The sequence below is a fragment of the Pristis pectinata genome, chromosome 17 (assembly GCF_009764475.1).
Source record: "Pristis pectinata isolate sPriPec2 chromosome 17, sPriPec2.1.pri, whole genome shotgun sequence".
Classification (NCBI taxonomy): domain Eukaryota; kingdom Metazoa; phylum Chordata; class Chondrichthyes; order Rhinopristiformes; family Pristidae; genus Pristis; species Pristis pectinata.
The window spans coordinates 34,752,474-34,771,768 of record NC_067421.1 but is presented as its reverse complement, the minus strand read 5'-3'; the positions used below and the strand labels follow the sequence as shown (position 1 = coordinate 34,771,768).

Here is a 19,295-nt window from a genome sequence, read left to right as displayed (position 1 = left end):
TGTAATTGACAAGTTAGTTAAAATTAAGTTCTTTCTCTCTCTCTCTCTCTGTAGGGGTATTTTACAAAATTTCCCCCCTTGCAGGATTGTTCATTAGTATTTTTGGAGGTGGGGGAATTTGCATTTTGTGAAGTTTTTGGTAAAATCTTTGCCCCGCCCCCCCCGGAGCTGGCGCGAAAGATTCACATGGGTGAGAAGCCCGCGCTGAAATCGTTTGTGTGGACTGGCTGCGTGCTGACCGGATGAATTTGATTTCTTAAAAAGCCCGAAAATATTAATTCATTTCGAAAGAAACATTTCTTCAACATGATCGGACAGAAATCCATTATATCCTACTTCAGCACTCCAGTGAAGAAAAAGAATTTGTCGGAATTTACAGAGGAGGAATCCAAGGATAAGGAAGCAATTAATCAAGAGGTGAAAAAAAAACAGCCAATGCTTATAAAAACTTGAAGCGTTAATGTGAACTAATTTTGAAATAATATGTTAATGAACTTTTAATCGTTGTTTTGGGGGTGCTGTTTAGCAGCAGTCTAAGTTTCACTTAAAGTGTTGTTGTCTTTGAAGAGTTTTGGTTGGAGGAGGAGCGGTTTGTGGTTTGAATAATTCGGAAAGTTAAGTTTTCTGTTTTAAAGAAAACACGGCTGGTATAGTTCCGGCAGGCTTTTTTTAATTTCGATTATTTAAATGGAAAGATTAAAACTGTAACGTTTTATAACATGTAGATTGTATTTACTGTTAACTTTGTATACTAAGAATGTATGCAAAATATCCGCAGACTCCAGTGTCGCTGAATTTTATCTGACTTATAATGTTTTAAAACTTTTCATTTTTAATTCGTACAATATTAAACTTGTGTGAAACTCTTTTTTTCCCCTAATCGTTTTTTTTAAATGCGTCCATGTATAATTTCAGGCTCAGTATCTGTTCATTTGGAGTTGGCGGGAAAGAGTTTGTTTCTGGGAGGGAAAGTAACAAGCTGGGGGAGGGATCAGCCAATGAGGGCGAGGGGGCGGGGCTCGGCCTGGATTTGTCAATGGGCGGGGAGGCGTGAGTTGGACGCCTGCAGCCATGCGTTGTATCGGTCCCTTCCTCACCCGCTGGGTTCTTCTCCGTCCCCAGGATGGCAAGTGGACGCCCGTGAAGAAGCTGAAGGTTGGGCTAGAGGAGGAAGAGCACAGCCAACCGGCCAAACCCAGGTCCCCGCTCAGCCCCCAGCAGCTGTCCCGCATCGAGAGGAACAAGCAGGCGGCTCTGCAGAGACTTGCGGCCCGGAATGCGCCTCCGGGCCTCGGGGAGAGCTGGAAGAAGGAGCTGCTGGCCGAGTTCAGCAAGCCCTATTTCATCAGGGTGAGAGCAGGGAGCAGATTGAGCTGCAGACGATTAGCGGCCCTCCTATCTGTGCGGCCTTGTGTTATTGCTCGCCTCTAATATTCACAATCATTGCAACATCTAGGTTGCCTATGTGCCCCCTGAATAGCTGGCTGCCCAGCCGGTGAAAATCTGCAGACCCTTATCCCTGTGGTCTGCCCTCTGACCCGCCTGATTTTTGGATATTTCGTAATTCGCCAAACAACAATCAGATTAAAGAATATTATTCAAGGAATGTTGGGAGTTTTTGGCAAGATCAGCTTTTATTGCACTTTCCTGCTCACCCTACTGTTTGAAAGGCTGATTTAAAATCAACGGGTTCCTAGATAACAAACTCCTTCCCCTAACAGGCACTGGTGAGGTAAAGGTGTTAGTTGTTCGGTAATTTCATGGGCAATATTATTGTCCTAGATTTAATTGACTGGCTTTAAAATCCACAGCTCATCATGGGATTTCGAGTTTATTGTCCTCGGCATACATACACCGGGTATAAATGCCATGAAAACTATATTTTTGCAGCAACAGCACGGTACATTAATGAGCATGGCAAACATAAGTTAACAGAAGCTTTAAAATAAATTGCACTAATTTTTTAAAATATGAATAAGTTGAGAGAGGGGAATAAGAAATAGTCTGAGGTGGTGTTAGGGTTTTTCAGGTTGGCTCAAGAACCTGAGGGCGACGATTTCCCCTGGATCGCAGTCCAGTAACTCATTGCTGTTAGACCAGGCTGCGTTTTGTGGTTGGAATGATGTAACGTCTTGTATTCTGGGTAGAGGTATCAATGTGTGTGGTGAATTTTCACTGATGCACCCAGTGCCCCCTCCCTTATTCCCAGAATGGCAGTTTTTCCGAAAACACAGAAAATGGAAACAGGACTCTGCTCCATTCACATCTGATCTTTGGGAGCATAGAACAGTACAGCACAGGAACAGGCCCTTCAGCCCATGATGTCTGTACTGACCGTGATGTCTACCTAAACTAATCCCATCTGTCTGTACAAGGTTCATGTTCCTCTATTCCCTGCCTGTTCATGTCTCTATCTAAATGCTTCTGAAATGTTGCTGTCATCTCCTTCTGCCACTTCCCCTGGTAGCATGTTCCAGATACCAGGCTCAAGGACAGCTTCTATCCCACTGTTATAAGACTATTGAACAGTTCTCTAGTATGTTAAGATGGACTCTTGACCTCACAATCTACCTCATTCTGACCTTCCACCTTGTGTCTACCTGCACTGCACTTTCTCTGTAACTGTAACACCTTGTTCTGCACTCTTATTGTTTTCCCTTGTTCTATCTCAATGCACAGTTGTAATGAATTGATCTGTGTGAACGGTATGCAAGACAAGTTTTTCACTGTACCTTGGTACATGTGACAATGATAAACCAATTTAACTACTGCTGTCTTTTTTTTAAAAAATTGCCTTACAAATATTCTTTAAATTTTTCCTTCTCATCTAAAGCTATGCCCTCTAGTATCTGACATTTCCACCCTTGGGGAAAAGGCTAACTATGTCTGTTATAATTTTATAAACTTCAATCAGGTCGCCCTTCAGCTTCCGACGCTCCAGAGAGAATGCTCCAAGTTTGTCCAACCTCTTCTTGTAGCTACTACTCTCTGGTCCAGGCAGCATCCTGGTGAGCCTCTTCTGCACTCTCGCTAAAGCCTCCACATCCTTCCTGTAATGCGGTGACCAGAACTGCACACAGTGCTCCAATGTGGCCGAACCAAAGTTATGTACAGCTGCAACGTGACTTCCCAACTTTTATACTCAAAACCCTGACCAATGAAGGCAAACATGCCATGTGCCTTCTTTACCACCCTATCTACTTGTGTTGCCTCTTTTAGGGAGGTATGGACTTGCAATTCAGTGCCACTTCCCAGCACTAACTCCCTGTCCCTAGATTCCTTTAATATTCAAACATCTATCAATCTGTGCCATGAGTATACACTTTGAGCCTTCATAACCCTCTCAAGGAGAGAACTCTAAAGGTTTACTGGGTGATGAAATTTCTTGTCTCTCCTGCACCTTAAATTGAAACGGTGACTCCTGGTTCCAGATAGGGAAGGCACCTTCCCTGTATTTACCTTGTCATGCCTTGTTAGAATCTGCTGGACTGGCCAAAGGTCCCCACTCCTGTCCCAAACACCAGGGATTGATTGGGTGAACTGTTGTAAGCATATTGATCCTTAGAAGCAAGACCAGACCTGACCAGTACACAATCTTCCATGTGTGGTCTCACCAGAACCTTTGTAATTACAGCCAGATCTCTTTATTCTGTTCTCCATCCTGTGACAATAAAGACCAATGTACCATTTATCTTCCTAGCTGCTCATTGGATTTTCATGATAACTTTCAGTGATTTGTATAAGAGGACATCAAGTCTCCCTCAACACCAAACCTTTCCCTCTCTTACCATTTTAATTAAAAAATCCACTTTTCTCTTTTGTATTTTAAACTAAATCTTTCTAGCTTAAAGGGGAATGGGTGGTCTGCTTTCTGACTCAAGATGGTGTCTGGTGTATCAGCAGTTTGTTGAGATCTCGGGTGGGGGGGGGGGGGGGCGAAAACCACCTCCTTTCCCCTAAGGAGACACAAGTGTCTGCTTCTGCTCGTGTTTAATTCCACCTTGTTTATTTGCAGCTGATGGGATTTGTAGCAGCAGAGAGGAAGCACTACATAGTTTACCCACCACCCCAGCAAGTCTTCACGTGGTCGGAGATGTGTGATATCCGTGACGTAAGTGCAATAGTGAACGTGCTTCTCTGTAGACTTTGCCACAAAGCCCCTTGTGGGGGATCTATCTGGTGTAACAGAGGTGGTAAACCTTGTAAACTGGATGTCACTCGGGCTCTGTGGCTAGCACCCGTCTCCCCTGAGGGTTGTGGCTTTGTGTGCCATAGCTTGGCTGCCACACCAGAGTTGGGCTGGGCAGAGGCCATCTTTTGAAAAACACCCCCACAGTGCTGCTACAGAGGGGTGCCTGGACCTTACCCAATGATGCTGGTCAGGCTGGTGTGTTGCCTGGATACCTAGTAGGTTTCCCATATGCCTATTGTGTGTGCTGTACCTTTAAAGAAATCTGAGGCGAAGCAGTATAGATTATGCCAGGTTTAATCACAAGGAATGATTACACTACCTTGGTGTTGAGTTTCCTGAATATTAAGGGCCATGTATTAAGACAATTGAAAGCTTGGGTCTCAAATCCATTGTCCAAAGATCTGTTTGGGATTGAAGTTGATGAACAGTTTTGTGGGGGTGGTGGAAGTGAGGAACTGCTTGTAATCTCACCCCAGGCAGTGGGCCTGTCTGGACCCCAGGCACAAAGAGTAGACTTTGGTTTAAAGGACTGAATGGCTTCCTGTGTTGTAACTTTTTCAATGAATCTTCAACCAGAAAAAGTACAGACAAAAGGGGTTCCGGTTTTACAGATATCTATTAGTCGATTTTGTCCGTAAGTCAGAAACTACACTCGAATCACTTTATGGTAACCATACCTCCACAGTTTTGCAATGAACAGTATCGAAAGCACTTAAGAACCGCTGCTAAAACAGTACTGCAGAGGGTTGTAGACTCGCCCAGTTCCATCACGGGCACAACCCTCCCTGCCATTGAGGACATCTTCAAGAGGTGGTGCCTCAAGAAGGCAGCATCCATCACCATCCGGGATGTGCCTTCTTCCCATTACTACCATTGAGGAGGAGATACAGGAGCCTGAAGACCCACACTCAACAATTCAGAAACCGCTTCTTCCCCTCTGCCATTAGATTCCTGAATGATCCATGAACACTATCTCATTATTCCTTATTTTTGCACTATTTATCTTTGTAATTTACAGTCATTTTATGTCTTGCACTACTGTTGCCGCAAGACAACAAATTTCACGTCATTTAAGTCAGTGATAACTCTCATTAAAATTGGAGAGAGGAAACTAGTTCTGTCTTTCTTGAGAAAGAATGCATGTAGGTAAATTGGACTTTAATATCATGGGAGCTCATTTGTACGTGTGGGTGTCTGTAAATCTGGTGATGGTCTGTATTTTGCAATTCTGTGCAGAGAAGTGCATTGACCAGGGATAAAGCATCTAGGCAGCCTTCAGTCTGATTCTTTGGGATCAGACTGGGGAGAAGGATGCAGTCTGTAATTTAATTCTGACTAATGTGGTTAAATGAAGAAATGCTGTTTCTGAGGCAGAAAATGCAAATAAGCTGTGGAAAGCTTTAATGTATCTTCCTGTGAATTAGTCTCTGAAGTGTTGGAAGGATTGAGCATGTGGGAAGAATAACAGAATAAAAGGAAGCTTTGTCTTTGTCTCTGTCTCTGCACAGGTGAAGGTGGTGATCCTTGGCCAGGACCCGTACCATGGACCAAACCAGGCTCACGGGCTGTGTTTCAGTGTCAAGCGCCCCGTGCTGCCACCTCCCAGGTAGGCACAGAGTTCTATCGTTTGGTTTCGTCTGCAGCCTCCCACCCGTTCTTTAAGGGGTTACCAGCTATCTGCATCCATCTTGGGTCTGTAGTATTTGTGTTCAAAATTTTTGTTTTAAAAAGAAAACAAACATTAAAGATACAAAATAGAGGCCTGGCAATAAAAGGAACATTAACCAATGGTGTATCTTAAACAGAATTTGAACCTAAGAGGGAAATTCTTTAAGTGTATACATGCTGGCTATGTGCATGAGGTTGGGTGTGTGATATAATGCAGCAGTAATGCATCCTATTCCTGTTTAGAAGTGGTCCACAGAAAGGTATTTGTCTGGAGCTGGTTCCCTGTTTGGAGACAGTGGGTGGGTCTGGAGATTCTAGGTGGAGTTGGGGGTGGCATGGAGGTTGACCCTGTGTTTCGAAGGCTGTAAAACGATCCCGTTCTCATGCAGTCTGGAAAACATGTACAAGGAGCTGGAATCAGATATCGAAGGCTTCAAGCGCCCGGCACATGGGGATCTGACCAGTTGGGCTAAGCAAGGTACGTACATCGTAAAGGTTTGTTCTGCTTGGTGTTACACAGAGAAGATTGGAGCTAATGATTATTTTTTATTTCATTTGAAATAAATAACACAACTTGTGATAAAGGATGCCAATTGGCCTGTCATGTCCAAATGGCTGGGAAAAGAATCCCCCTTCACTCTGTCTAGTCCCACCATTCTAGCACTAGATCTGTAACCCTGCAGTTCATGGCTCTTCAAGGACACATCCGAGTGATGATGTCTCTTTGGGCAGTGAATGTCAGACCCACCCCACTGCCTTCTGCCGTGGACAACTTGCCACATCTATCTGATCCCTCCACCAATTATTCTGACTATGCCCTTTTGCGTTTCTTTCACCCCCTCAGTTGAGAGATCAGTCCTTCCTATTTACTCCATCCAGGCCCTTCACACTTCATGTATTCGATGAAGTCTCCCCTCGACTACGAAGAAAACAAACCCAACACATCCAGTCTTCTCTCGTCGCTACGATTTCCCAGTCCTGCAATTAATGAGCTGGGGGAATCTGCAGAAAGTTTTAATCACAGACTAGGTCAAAGCCCGACAAGTGTGTGATGTTGGGGGACGCCTGCATTCCCAAAGGTGCACTAACTTGTAGAACACCAGTTGAGTCTTCAGACGCAACTGAAGGTGGCTTCTGGTAAAAGGAGTGATTATCGATAAGGTTAATAATAGAATTGTGCAATTTTATTTACCCTTGGACCACCCAAGAGAGATGTGGCTGGATCTTGTCAAGTGTCTGTTTTTTAACCAACCAGTTCCAGGCTCCATTGTATTTGGTGGAGCGTAAAGCAAGTGTTGAGTCCGTTACTGTATCAGGATGAGATTGGTTTTAACTTAAAACCATGACATTCCATTTTGTTTTGATTTTTAAATGGGGCTCTCCGTGCTGCTGTAGGGCTGTCCTGAAGTGTTTGCAGCCAAATGAAGTTTTGTTTAGAAGCATAGTCCCTGTTACAATGTAGGACCTGTGGCAGCCAATTTGTGCCCAGCAAGATCCAGCAATAATGGTTGGGATACGCTGTTTTGCTGATATTGATTTGAGGAGTGAACATTCCCTATGGCACTGGGGAGAGTTTGCTTCCTCGATTAGCGCTGTGATTATAAGTCTGCTTGAGGGTGGGCAATGTCTTGGTTTAATATCTCATTTCAAAAAAGTGTTAGGGTGAGACCAAGACTGTCGATTGGTGAAGCGTTGGGCAGTCACCAACAATCCCAAAGGGGAGTAATTTCTACCACAATAGAAACAGAAACTACTGGAAATACTCAGCAGGCTGGGCAGAGACTATGGAGAGAGAGAAACAGAGCTAAGGTTTCAGGTTGATGACCTTTTTGTAACTTGCAGTAATTTATACATCCTTGTGCCTTGCACTGTGCTGCTGCCACAAAACAACAAATTTCACAACGTGTGTCAGTGATAATAAACCTGATTCTGATTCTTTCTGCCGGGCAGTACAGTGGCACGGCTGGTAGATCTTCTGCTGCTTCAGAGCGCCAGAGACCCAGGTTTGATCCTGACCTCTGGTGCTGTCTGTGTGGAGTTTTCACTTCCTCCCTTTCACTGCGTGGGTTTTCTCCCACATCCCAGAGACGTGCAGGTTGGTAAGTTAATTGGCTGCTATAAGTTGCTCCAAGTCTGTAGATGAGTGGTAGAATCTAGGGGGATTTGGGGAGAATAAAATGGCAGCTTGTTGGTCGGCAGGAACTCGGTGGGCCGAAAGGCCTGTTTCCATGCTGCACCTCTGAGAATTGGCAAGTTGAAGGACAGGCACGTTACATGGAAGCGGAGGGCTACAGAGAAGGGGAAAGTCTTGTGTAGTTACGAAGAGGGCAAGAATGACACCCATTGGTGTTGGCTGAGAGAATGTGGTGAATGAGGCTGTGACATGGCACATTGAAGGTAGAGCAGTGGATGTGGTGTACGTGGATTTTAGTAAGGGGTTTGATAACATTCCTCGTGGAAGGCTCACTCAGAAAGTCAGGAGGCAAGGGATCCAGGGAAACATGGCTGTGTGGATTCAGAATTGGTTCGCCCATAGAAGACAGAGGGTGGTTGTAGATGGAGTGTATTCTGCCTGGAGGTCAGTGACCAGTGGTGTTCCGCAGGGATCTGTTCTGGGACCCCTGCTCTTTGTGATTTTTATGTGACTTGGATGAGGATGTGAAAGGGTGGGTTAGTAAGTTTGCTGATGACACAAAGGTTGGTGGTGGGGTGGATACTGTAGGTTACAACAGGGCATTGCTAGGATGCCGACCTGGGCTGAGAAGTGGCAGATGGAGTTCAACCTGGAGAAGTGTGAAGTGATACATTTCGGGACATTGAATTTGAAGACAGAATACAAGGTTAATGGCAGAACTCTTAGCAGTGTGGAGGAACAGAGGGATCTTGGGGTCCAAGTCCATAGATCCCTCAAAGTTGCTGCGCAAGTTGATAGAGTGGTTAAGGAGGCGTATGGTGTGCTGGCCTTCATTAGCTAGGGGATTGAGTTCAAGAGCCGCGAGGTAATGTTGCAGCTCTATAGAACTCTGGTTAGACCACACTTGGAGTATTGTGTTCAGTTCTGGTCGCCTCATTATAGGAAAGATGTGGAAGCTTTAGAGAGGGTGCAGAGGAGATTTACCAGGATGCTGCCTGGATTGGAGAGCATGTCTTATGAGGAGAGGTTGAGTGAGCTAGGGTTTTTTCCTTTGGAGAGGAGGAGGATGAGAGGTGACTTGATAGAGGTGTACAAGATGATAAGAGGCATGGATCAAGTGGACAGTCAGAATTTTTCCCAGGGCAACAATGGCTAACACAAGGGGACATAATTTTAAGGTGATTGGAGGAAGGTATAAGGGAGATGTCAGAGGCAAGTTGTTTTTTTTTAGAGTGGTGGGTGTGTGGAATGCACTGCCGGCAGAGGTTGTGGGGGCAGATAAATCAGGGACATTTAAGATTCTTAGATAGGCACATGACTGATAGAAAAATGGAAGGCTGTGTGGGAGGGAAGAGTTAGGTAGATCTTGGAGCAGGATAAAATGTTGGCACAACATGGTGGGCCAAAGGGCCTGTACTGCACTGTAATGTTCTAAAACTTGTTAATAATCGGTCTGGAGGAGGACCAAGTACGAGATGAATGTGGTAAAAATGGAGCTGGAACCGAGATACAGAACTGCTGGAAATCTGAAATAAGAGAATGATGGAGAAGACCAACAGGCTTTAATCCCACTCCCTTGTTGTCTTGCACTGTTCCAATGCGGTTCGATGTGAACTCGAGTTACAGCATGTTATCTAATTTGTCCAGGTCGCACTAATCCTTGTCGAGACCTGGTCTCAGTGTAGTGTCTGAGCAGAACTAGTCCCCAAGCTGCTCACGGGTGTGCATTTTCTGTTTTATTTCAAACAGGCGTGCTGCTGCTGAATGCAGTCCTGACGGTGAGAGCACATCAGGCCAACTCACACAAAGATAAAGGCTGGGAGGATTTCACAGATGCAGTGGTGTCCTACTTGAATAACAACCTGGACGGCTTGGTGTTCATGCTGTGGGGAGCATACGCACAACGGAAGGGCAGCGTCATCGATAGGGTACGTCACCCCTACTGGTAATCTGGGAAATATTCTGCTGGTGAAAAGTTTCCAAAGATATACAGCGTGAATCGGTACATAAGGGAGGTGTTCATCGATACATAAGGGAGGTGTTCATATGAAGATTTTTGCATGTTTATCGAGCATTTTGCCTGTCCTTAAGATAGCGCAAGTGCTTCACATCCAATTACCCTTGAAGGAAAATCAAAAACTGCAGGAGCTGGAAATAAAAACAGAAACTGCTGCAAACACTCAGCAAGTTGGGCAGATTCTGTGGTAAGGAAGGGTTAACATTTTGGGTCTAAAATGTTAGCTTGTTCGGCGGATGCTGCTCGATCTGAGTGTTTATGGTGTTTTCTGAAGTCACTTGGATGACCAAGCTTGGGGGACAGTTCACAACAGCGGAGTCTCGAGAGCTGGGGTGAAATAAACGGCCCGCTCTCCTGTGCTGGTTTGGGGGAGGATGAGCAGCTGTGCTGTCATTGCACATGCTCAACCTGGTGGATCTCAGACATGAACGTGCAGCCTTCAACCTCTGCCACCCTAGAAGGATGAGGGCAGTGAGCATATTGGAACCTTGCTTCCAGCAGGTTCTGTGCTGACTAAGAAATAATTATTGGCATTGGTTTATTCTTGTCACTTGTACCGATGTACAGTGAAAAACTTGTCTTGCATGTCGATTGTGCAGGTCAATTCATTACACAGTGCAGTTACATTGAGTCAGTACAGAGTGCATTGAGGTAGTACAGGTAAAAACAATAACAGTACAGAGTAAAGTGCAGTGCAATAAGGTGCAAGGTCACAACAAGGTAGATCGTGAGGTCAGAGTCCATCTCATCGTATAAGGGAACCGCTAATCTCCTTGTTATTGCATCATAGTCCTGGAATTCCCTGTATGAGCAGAAATGCCAGCTTTAGGGCAGGAGGGATGGGTAATAAATGCTAATGACCTATACTGGGATCGAACCAAGGGTCGTCTTCTCCAGTTGTGTATCAGCTCACACTGAGTAAAAAGATATCTACCTTTTGCTTCATTTGAATCTGAGTCTCAACTGTTTATGTAATGGTTTGACGGTAAGTGTTGCATTGTTATGTGATGTAGAAGACTTGTACAGGACTCCTTGGTTTTAATAGTCGTCATGATGCTCTACTAGTAGGAGACTTCATCTACTGCCTCTCTAACTAGCGTTTCCTCATTACAGAAACGTCACCACGTTCTGCAGACAGTTCACCCGTCTCCACTCTCTGCGCACAGAGGCTTCTTTGGTTGCAAGCATTTCTCCAGAACCAATGAGTTGTTGAAGAAAGCAGGGAAGACTCCCATCAATTGGAATTTGCTGTGAGTCCAGTCCTTGAGGAGAAGGTGGGAGTAGCAAATGTTGGTGGGAGCACTCTGGAGCCTAACGGCATTGACGATTTACAGTTGCCAGAGCTTGACCAAGGCATGGGTTTTATGTCAATGGTGGGCCATAGTTAGTATATTTACAAGATCTGAGATCTTGTAAACCTCACTGAACCAAAGCTCTCATTTAACAGATCCAAGTTGGAATTTTGTTCAAATGACCAGTGCGTATCTGGGCAAAATGTTATTTTAACCAGAGCATTTCAACAAAAATGCTCCTAAATCTAGTCCATGACTAAAAGCTTTTAAATGTAATTCCTTTGAAATGTACAGACATATTTACATTCGTTCCTTTTTGTTAATGTTCTGCTTGCTGTAAAACTGCTCCAGCGTTGACTTGTGAATATGTTAAATAAAATTTTATTTCTTTTGCCAAGCTTATTTGTCAAGTATTTATAAATTAATGACTTCATGTTATTTTGCTGACACACTTTGATCCTTGCCGTACTTCGTAAATGTACAAGCTAGTTAGAGTTTAGAAGGATGGGGGGGTGGTGGGATCTCATTGAAATCAACCGAATATTGAAAGGCCTGGATCGAGTGGACATGGAGAGGATGTTTCCAGTAGTGGGAGAGTCTAGGACCAGAGGGCACAGCCTCAGAATAGAAGGCTGTCCCTTCAGAACACAGATGAGGAATTTCTTTAGCCAGAGGGTGGTGAATCTGTGGAATTCATTGTCTTGGACAGCTGTGGAGGCCAAGTCATTGGGTATATTTAAAGCGGAGGTTCTTGATTAGTAGGGGCATCAGAGGTTATGGGGTTGAGAGGGAAAAATAAATCAGCCATGATCGAATGATGGAGCAGACTCGATGGGCTGAATGGCCTAATTCTGTTCCTATGTCTTATGGGGTGGGGATGTACCTCCTGTGATGGTGAGGTGAAATCAGGTACTAGGGCTTAAACTCTCAACCTGCTGACTGCAGAGTTTGGATGCAGCAGCTTTGCCCTGACTGCCACACCACAAGTATGGTGCTGCATTTATCTGCCTCCAGATTTGTGCTGAAATTGGTGGAGTTGGTGCTGGCTGTGTTGGATCAGGACTCTGTTCATTGGCCTTCCCTTTAGTGTAAATCATTGAAGGTGAAGAGTAATTTAGAGTCGTAGAATCGTACAGTATGGAAATGGGCCATTCGGCCCAACGTGTCCAAGTGAACCGGTAGACACTCCACTAGTCCCATCTCCCAGCATGGCCTTCTATGCTTGGATGATTCAAGTGTTCACCTAGAAACTTGCTGTCAGTGACCCAGCTTCAACCACACTCTCAGGCAGTGCATTCCAGGTACTTGCGACTCTCTGGGTGAGGAAGGTTCCCTCGTATCCCATCTCAATCTCTTTTCCCCTTACTCTAGATCTGTGTCCTCTAGTTTTATCTACCTCTGATATGGGGAAATGTTTCCTTCAGTCTATCCTCTCTATACCCCTTAATTTTGCTGGGTTTAAGAACAAACTGAAGAAAAGGTCTAAGAACAAGATCTCTTTATTAGTCACATGTACATCGAAACAGTGAAGTGTATCTTTTTTTGTGTAGTGTTCTGGGGGCAGCCCGCAAGTGTTGCCACACTTCCGGCGCCAACATAGCATGCCCACAACTTCCTAACCTGTACGTCTTTGGAATGTGGGAGGAAACCGGAGCACCCGGAGGAAACCCACGCAGACACGGGGAGAACGTACAAACTCCTTACAGACAGCGGCTGGAATTGAACCTGGATCTCTTAACGCTGTAATAGCGTTACGCTGACCGCTACACTACCATGGACATTCTAAACTCTGTAGATCTCAAAACCTACAACTCTGGGAGTTTGCAACTTTTCCCTCTGGGCGTCCTCTGCCGTGGATTGAATTGTAAATTGCAGTTTTAAGTCACCAAATTAAGATCAGCCAGCTGAGAATGGGATGGTCGAGCATTCCCAAGTCAATGGTCGATTCTGCCCTAGTGGTGAGCCTGGTCCATCCTGGGAGCACCCCCTGATGCATCTGGTTAGCTTGCCTCTAGCAGCTCTCTCCGGCTTGGCCGAGTGAACTGCCAGACCTGGGTGTCTGAGCGTGGGGGCTAGATTGAAACGGCACAAAATTATTTTGATTAGAAATGTGTCGTATAGAATTGAGGGTGGAATCCCTGAAGTAAACAAGGATTACCAATGTGCTATATTTCTCCATTTAGTATCTATTTTCAATCTGTTTATAGTTTGGGCTCCTGGCTCCCAACAATCTACGCCAACTGAACTCTTGTACAGCCTGTGTACGAGACCAATTGCATGCTGCTGAATTGACGACACATTCCATTGGAGAACTTGGTGATATCATGTTGGTCTTTCTGTATCCATCCAGAATCTGGTTTACACATGGCCTCGAAATGAAGCTTGCACTCTTGTGTAAAGGCTAAGCAGATATTGGTAACCACTCTAGTGTCTCAAAGCCCTGAGGTTGGCTGAATAAATGGAGCTTTCAAAAAAAAACTACCTGAAACTTCTGGAATGGCCAATTAGGAGCTTCCTTGCTGTTTGGTGACCCAATGATGTCAGCTTTAGGCACTTGGTGCCAAGTGCAAGATGGTGTTGATAATCTCCTTGTAGGGCAGGGACTCTGTGCTGGCTGTGAAGTCGAGGTTTTAGCCAGCTTATCTCCAGCAGTGTAGGTACAAACATCGAGCGTACTGGAGTCTGGGCTTTGACAAAGGAGCATTCTGTCAATCAGTGGCAACTGAATGGGTTGGTTTGAAAATCGAAATGATCAAATGTGCAAGGAAACCAGCTGATTATGTCTTACTCCTTGGTCTGCTCTGTATTTAACAACACTTGAAGTACCTGGAGTAGCAAAGGCACTGTGTAGTCTGGGTGGGGACTCTTCAACATCTATTGGCAAGAATGACTCGCCAGTGCCTCCTGCTGACCAAACTGAGTGGTGAAGATCCTGCCTGGTAATAATTACATGGTTCAGTTCACTGTTCCTTCAACATCACTGGGTCAGAACCTGGGGCTCCCTACCCAACAATACCTTTGTAGAACCTTCACCGCTCCAAGTGCAGGAAGGTTACTCCCCATCCTTTGAAGGGTGGTTCGGGATAGGCAATAAGTTCTGATGCTGATGCCCAGGGTCCATGTGTGAGTCTCAAAACAAGTAATAATAAGAAGATCTTGGGGGTTAGCGATTTAAGGATTGCTACTTGATACGGAGGTAATTTATTGCAGTTACCAAGGTGTGGTGTTATTAAACTAGAATCACGGGTACGGCACAGAAATTGCCCACTGAGCATGACCTGAACATCAGCCACCCATTTACACTAATCCTACATTAATCCCATTTTATTCTCCCCACTTTATCAATTCCCTCCGGATTCTATCATTCGCTTGCACATTAGGGCCAATTCACAATGGCCGATTAACCTACCAGTCAACACAGCTTTGGGATGAGGAAGGAAACTGAAATACCGGGATGAAACCCACGCATTCACAGGAAGAACGTGCAAACTCCACACAAACAGGACCAGAAGTCAGGATTGAACCTGGGTTTCTGGAGCTGTGAATCAATGGCTCTACCATCAGTGCCAGCACGTTGACCCACTTTGGAATGCTTTCCTTTGTTCACGATGGGGTGTGCCAGACGATGCATTAAAGCAACACCATTGCCTTTCTGGCAAATGCTTAAGTAGCATTCGCAAAGTTGTGGTTGTGTTTCTGGAGCTGCCCACCAACACCAGAATCAGGCACTGAAACACAGGGGTCGTCAGCCATTACAGGCCATTGAGCCTCACGTATTTCGCTGGTGGTTATAGTCCAAGCCTCCACATGAGCAGCACTCCTGGCTCCCACTCCCACCTCGTACCTCTTCAATTCCCCATTCTTGAGCCACCTGTATGAACCATCACCGGTGCCGCTTAGCACACAGCACACGGCTTGGTACGGCAGCTGCTCTGCCCAGGACCGCAAGAAACTGCAGAGAGTTGTGGACACAGCCCAGCACATCACGGAAACCAGTCTCCCCTCCTTGTCTTTACCTCTCGCTGCCTTGGCGAAGCAGCCGGCATAATCAAAGACCCCAACCCACCCAGGTCATTCTCTCTTCTCCCTTCTCCCGTCAGGCAGAAGATACAAGAGCCTGAAGTCACGTACCACTGGGCTTAAGGACAGCTTCTACCCTACCATAATAAGACTATTGCACAGTTCCCTTATACAATGAGATGGACTCTGACCTCACGATCTACCTTGTGACCTTGCACCTTATTGCACTGCACTTTCTCTGTAGCTGTGATACTTTACTCTGTACTGTTATTGTTCTTACCTGTACTACCTCAATGCACTCTGTACTAACTCAATGTAACTGCACTGTGTAGTGAATTGATCTGTACAATCGGTTTGCAAGACAAGTTTTTCACTGTACCTCGGTACAAGTGACAATCAATACACCTGACAGACACCAGCAAAAAGTGCGGAGCTTCAGATTCACAAATTTGACATGAGCATTTTTTTTATTTTCGAAAGCTAATAATTCTCACAAAGATCATTCTAGAAAGCATGACTTTATTTTCTATGAAGTTTTGCAAAGCAGTCATTTTGTACATGTTGTCAGTGATGCATACAATAACATTGCTACCACAATATTTATTTTTGTCACATTTTCACACATTAAAAATGACACAAGTTAAAGGTCCCTACCCCATGTGCTTTTTAACCATGGATCAGCTAGTTTGCAGATCCCAGGTGCAACTTGCCTTGTGGCCACTGGCCGAGTTGACCCATTCTGGGTGTTATCTCACGAGCAGTAGTTAATTTAAATCGGGGGATTCAAGTATAAACTGCTTGACCTCAGAGGAGATCAGTACTTTGCAGGCGAGATATAGGACAGTTAACAGCAGTTGACTAAGCTTTGAGATTTGTTAAGGATTAGATGGAGGGAATTCTGGGATGCTCTGTGTTCACTCGGGTTCCCACCTCACACTAACCCTCCGCTGTGTTTGAGGCTTGGCGACCAACAGAGAGAAGGAGAGAACAAGGCAGGAGAACTGGGGAAACAAGGACCCAGCATTTGAAGCATGAATCAGGTTAAAAGGGCACTGCAGTGTTCTATACGAGAATCATACAACACCTGTCAGCCCACTGAGTCCTTGCCGGCCATCAAGCACCCACTTACACTAATCCCACATTCCCCCCACCTTCCCATCAACTCCCCCCAAATTCTTCGACTAGGGCCAGTATGTAGTGTCCAATTAACAACCTGCACGGCTTTGGCATGTGGGAGGAAAGTGGAGCACCCAAAGGAAAACCCACATGGTCATGAGGAGAACTTGCAAACTCCACATAGACAGCTCCAGAAGTCAGGATCGAACCTGGGTTGCTGAGCTGTGAGGCAGCGGCCTTACTAGCTGTGCCACTGTGACTTGCAATGAGTGCGCACATTGTCAGCTGGGTATGTGCCACATTGATTAGGGTTGCTTCGTGGTCCTTTTGTAGCAGGTCATATCCCTGGCCCATCACTTATCCTAGGGCCAACAGTCCTGGGCAAAAAAACACTCAAGCTGGTTGTCATAGAGTCTGCAGAGAAAGAGCATGGAAACAGGCCCTTCAGCCCACTGAGTTTGTGCCAACCATCTACAAGAGGTGACTTGATAGAGGTGTACAAGATGATAAGAGGCATAGATCGAGTGGACAGTCAGAGACTTTTTCCCAGGGCGACAATGGCTAACACGAGGGGACATAATTTTAAGGTGATTGGAGGAAGGTATAAGGGGGATGTCAGGGGTAAGTTTTTTACACAGAGAGTGGTGGGTGCGTGGAACACACTGCCGGCAGAGGTTGTGGGGGCAGATACATTAGGGACATTTAAAAGACTCTTAGATAGACACACAAATAATAGAAAAATAGGGGGCTATGTGGGAGGGAAGGGTTAGATAGATCTCAGAGCAGGATAAAATGTTGGCACAACATTGTGGGCCAAAGGGCCTGGACTGTGCTGTAATGTTCTATGTTCTAACCCACTTACACTAATCATGTTTTTTATTTCCCGCACCCCCCCCCCCCCCACATTCTCACCAACTCCCCCCAGATTCTACCACTCTCCTACACACTAGGGACAATTTACAGTGACCAAATAACCTACCGACCTGCACATCTTTGGGACATGGGAGGGAACTGGACCATCAGGAGGAAACCTGCAAACTCCACACAGTCAGCAGCTGAGGTCAGGATCGAACCCAGGTCGCTGGAACTATGAGAAAGCAGCTCTATGAGGTGACCACGGTTGTGCAAAGCAGTTCACCGTGGATGGGAAGCATACAGACATGTGAATCGAGAGCAGGAACAGGCCACTTGCGCCCTCCTTGGGCCCGCCCCTTGACCGACCTGACTAATTTTAACTCCACAATCTGCCAACTGGTGACCTTTTACTCCCTTATTTATCAGGAATCTGCCTACATCTGCCTTAAAAATATTCAAAGACTTTGGTCAAATAAAATGGAGTTGAATGTATAATCAGAACATCCCAAGGAGGACAGCAAGGAGACCCTACCCTTCAACACAGCCCAATGTTATCTTCAGAAAAAGGTGGGGCCTCAGTCTAAGATCTGATCCAAGAAGCAGCAACTGCAATAATTGCCGCTCCCTCAGTACTGATGAGCTTCAGGACTCTTATTCCATCCTTCATTCCATGGTCCACTGCCTTCTCCTACCAGATTTCTCCTTCTTCAGCCCTTTTCCTCTTATACCTATCACCTCTCAGCTTATTACGTCTTCTCCCCCTCCCCCACCCACCTACCTTCCCCCTCTCACCTGAACTCACCTATCACCTGCCTGCATGTACTTCCCCCTCACCCACCTTCTTATTCTGGCTTCTTCCCTCTTCCTTTCCAGTCCTGAAGAAAAGCTTTTAAATCCCATCCAAACACCCACTCTTCCCAGCACGGGGTTACCACACAATGAACAGGAGCAAGGAAGCTCGCAGATTCCTCCCATCCGAGCCCAGGGAGAAGCCAAGTGGGGCACGATCTTCTAACAGAACTGGATAAAGAATCAGGTCCGGGACGTCTTCAGAGCTTGCCAAAGGATGTTTCCCTACGTTGAATCAAACCGCTCCTGGCTCTTTGAGCTTGCAGGCACTGTGGAAGGTTACACGATGAGGCAGTATTGAACAGGCCGTGCCTCCAACACACAATGTACTGATGGCAGGATAACATTTTGCAGGTCGTCACGGTGACGCATCATTAAGTGGTAACAGGGTAATACAATGAATGCCTTTGAGACTTGCAGCATATTTATATTTCCCATAAAATTTGAAACAGAAGAGATGAATGATAGCGAAGGTCATCGAGTCTTTACTCTCGGAGTCATCTGTGAAAGGAAGAGGGTGAGAAATTGTTACAGTGCTTCAATCTGGGTGAGACTTTACACACATTTCCTGTGGTTGATCATTTTGCCACTTCATCGTCTTTCAGTAAAGACAAACATGGGAAGTGAAGTTAATGCTCTGGTTGGGAATCTGAGCCCTGACTCAGCCCAGGGCTGCAGACGGGTATTGTGTGCTGAGTGTAAAGTTAGACCGAGTTTGTCCCAACTTTGAGGCTCCTTCCTGTTGCAAACTATAAACTCTGAAACGAACTGAATGACATTTGGAATGTGAAGGGGCTGATGATTAGACACAAAGAACAAAGCGAAGAGCAGGCTCTGCTAGCTTAAGAAGTCAAGGTCAACCTGGACTATTGACATGGAACATAGAACACTGCAGCACAGTACAGGCCCTTTGGCCCACGATGTTGTGCCGACATTTTATCCTGCTCTAAGATCTATCTAACCCTTCCCTCCCACATAGCCCCCTAATTTTCTATCATTCATGGGTCTATCTAAGAGTCTCTTAAATGTCCCTAATGTATCCAACTATTGAGCGGAGACATGAACCTGCAGATGCTGGAATCAGGATGTAGGGTTTCAACCCAAAACATCGACAATTCCTTTTCCCCCACAGATGCTGCTCGACCTGCTGAG

At 45.5% G+C, this 19,295-nt stretch overlaps 2 protein-coding genes across 2 annotated transcripts in view; one reads left to right on the top strand and one right to left on the bottom strand.

Moving 5' to 3' along the window:
• The first annotated feature begins 126 nt into the window (after positions 1 to 126).
• On the top strand, positions 127 to 11,694 carry unga (uracil DNA glycosylase a). The gene is made up of 7 exons (XM_052032249.1): positions 127 to 417; positions 1,123 to 1,350; positions 4,016 to 4,111; positions 5,701 to 5,798; positions 6,250 to 6,338; positions 9,744 to 9,922; positions 11,125 to 11,694. The coding sequence occupies exons 1-7, from the start codon at positions 307 to 309 to the stop codon at positions 11,263 to 11,265; spliced, it is 942 nt and encodes a 313-aa protein (XP_051888209.1). The 5' UTR covers positions 127 to 306; the 3' UTR covers positions 11,266 to 11,694.
• A 6,398-nt stretch (positions 11,695 to 18,092) lies between these two features.
• Positions 18,093 to 19,295, bottom strand: part of myo1ha (myosin IHa) — an 81,299-nt gene continuing 80,096 nt past the window's right edge. The window contains exon 32 of the mRNA XM_052031981.1: positions 18,093 to 18,644. Coding sequence (XP_051887941.1) covers positions 18,618 to 18,644 — 27 coding nt within the window. The 3' untranslated portion in view covers positions 18,093 to 18,617. The remainder of the gene's footprint in view (positions 18,645 to 19,295) is intronic.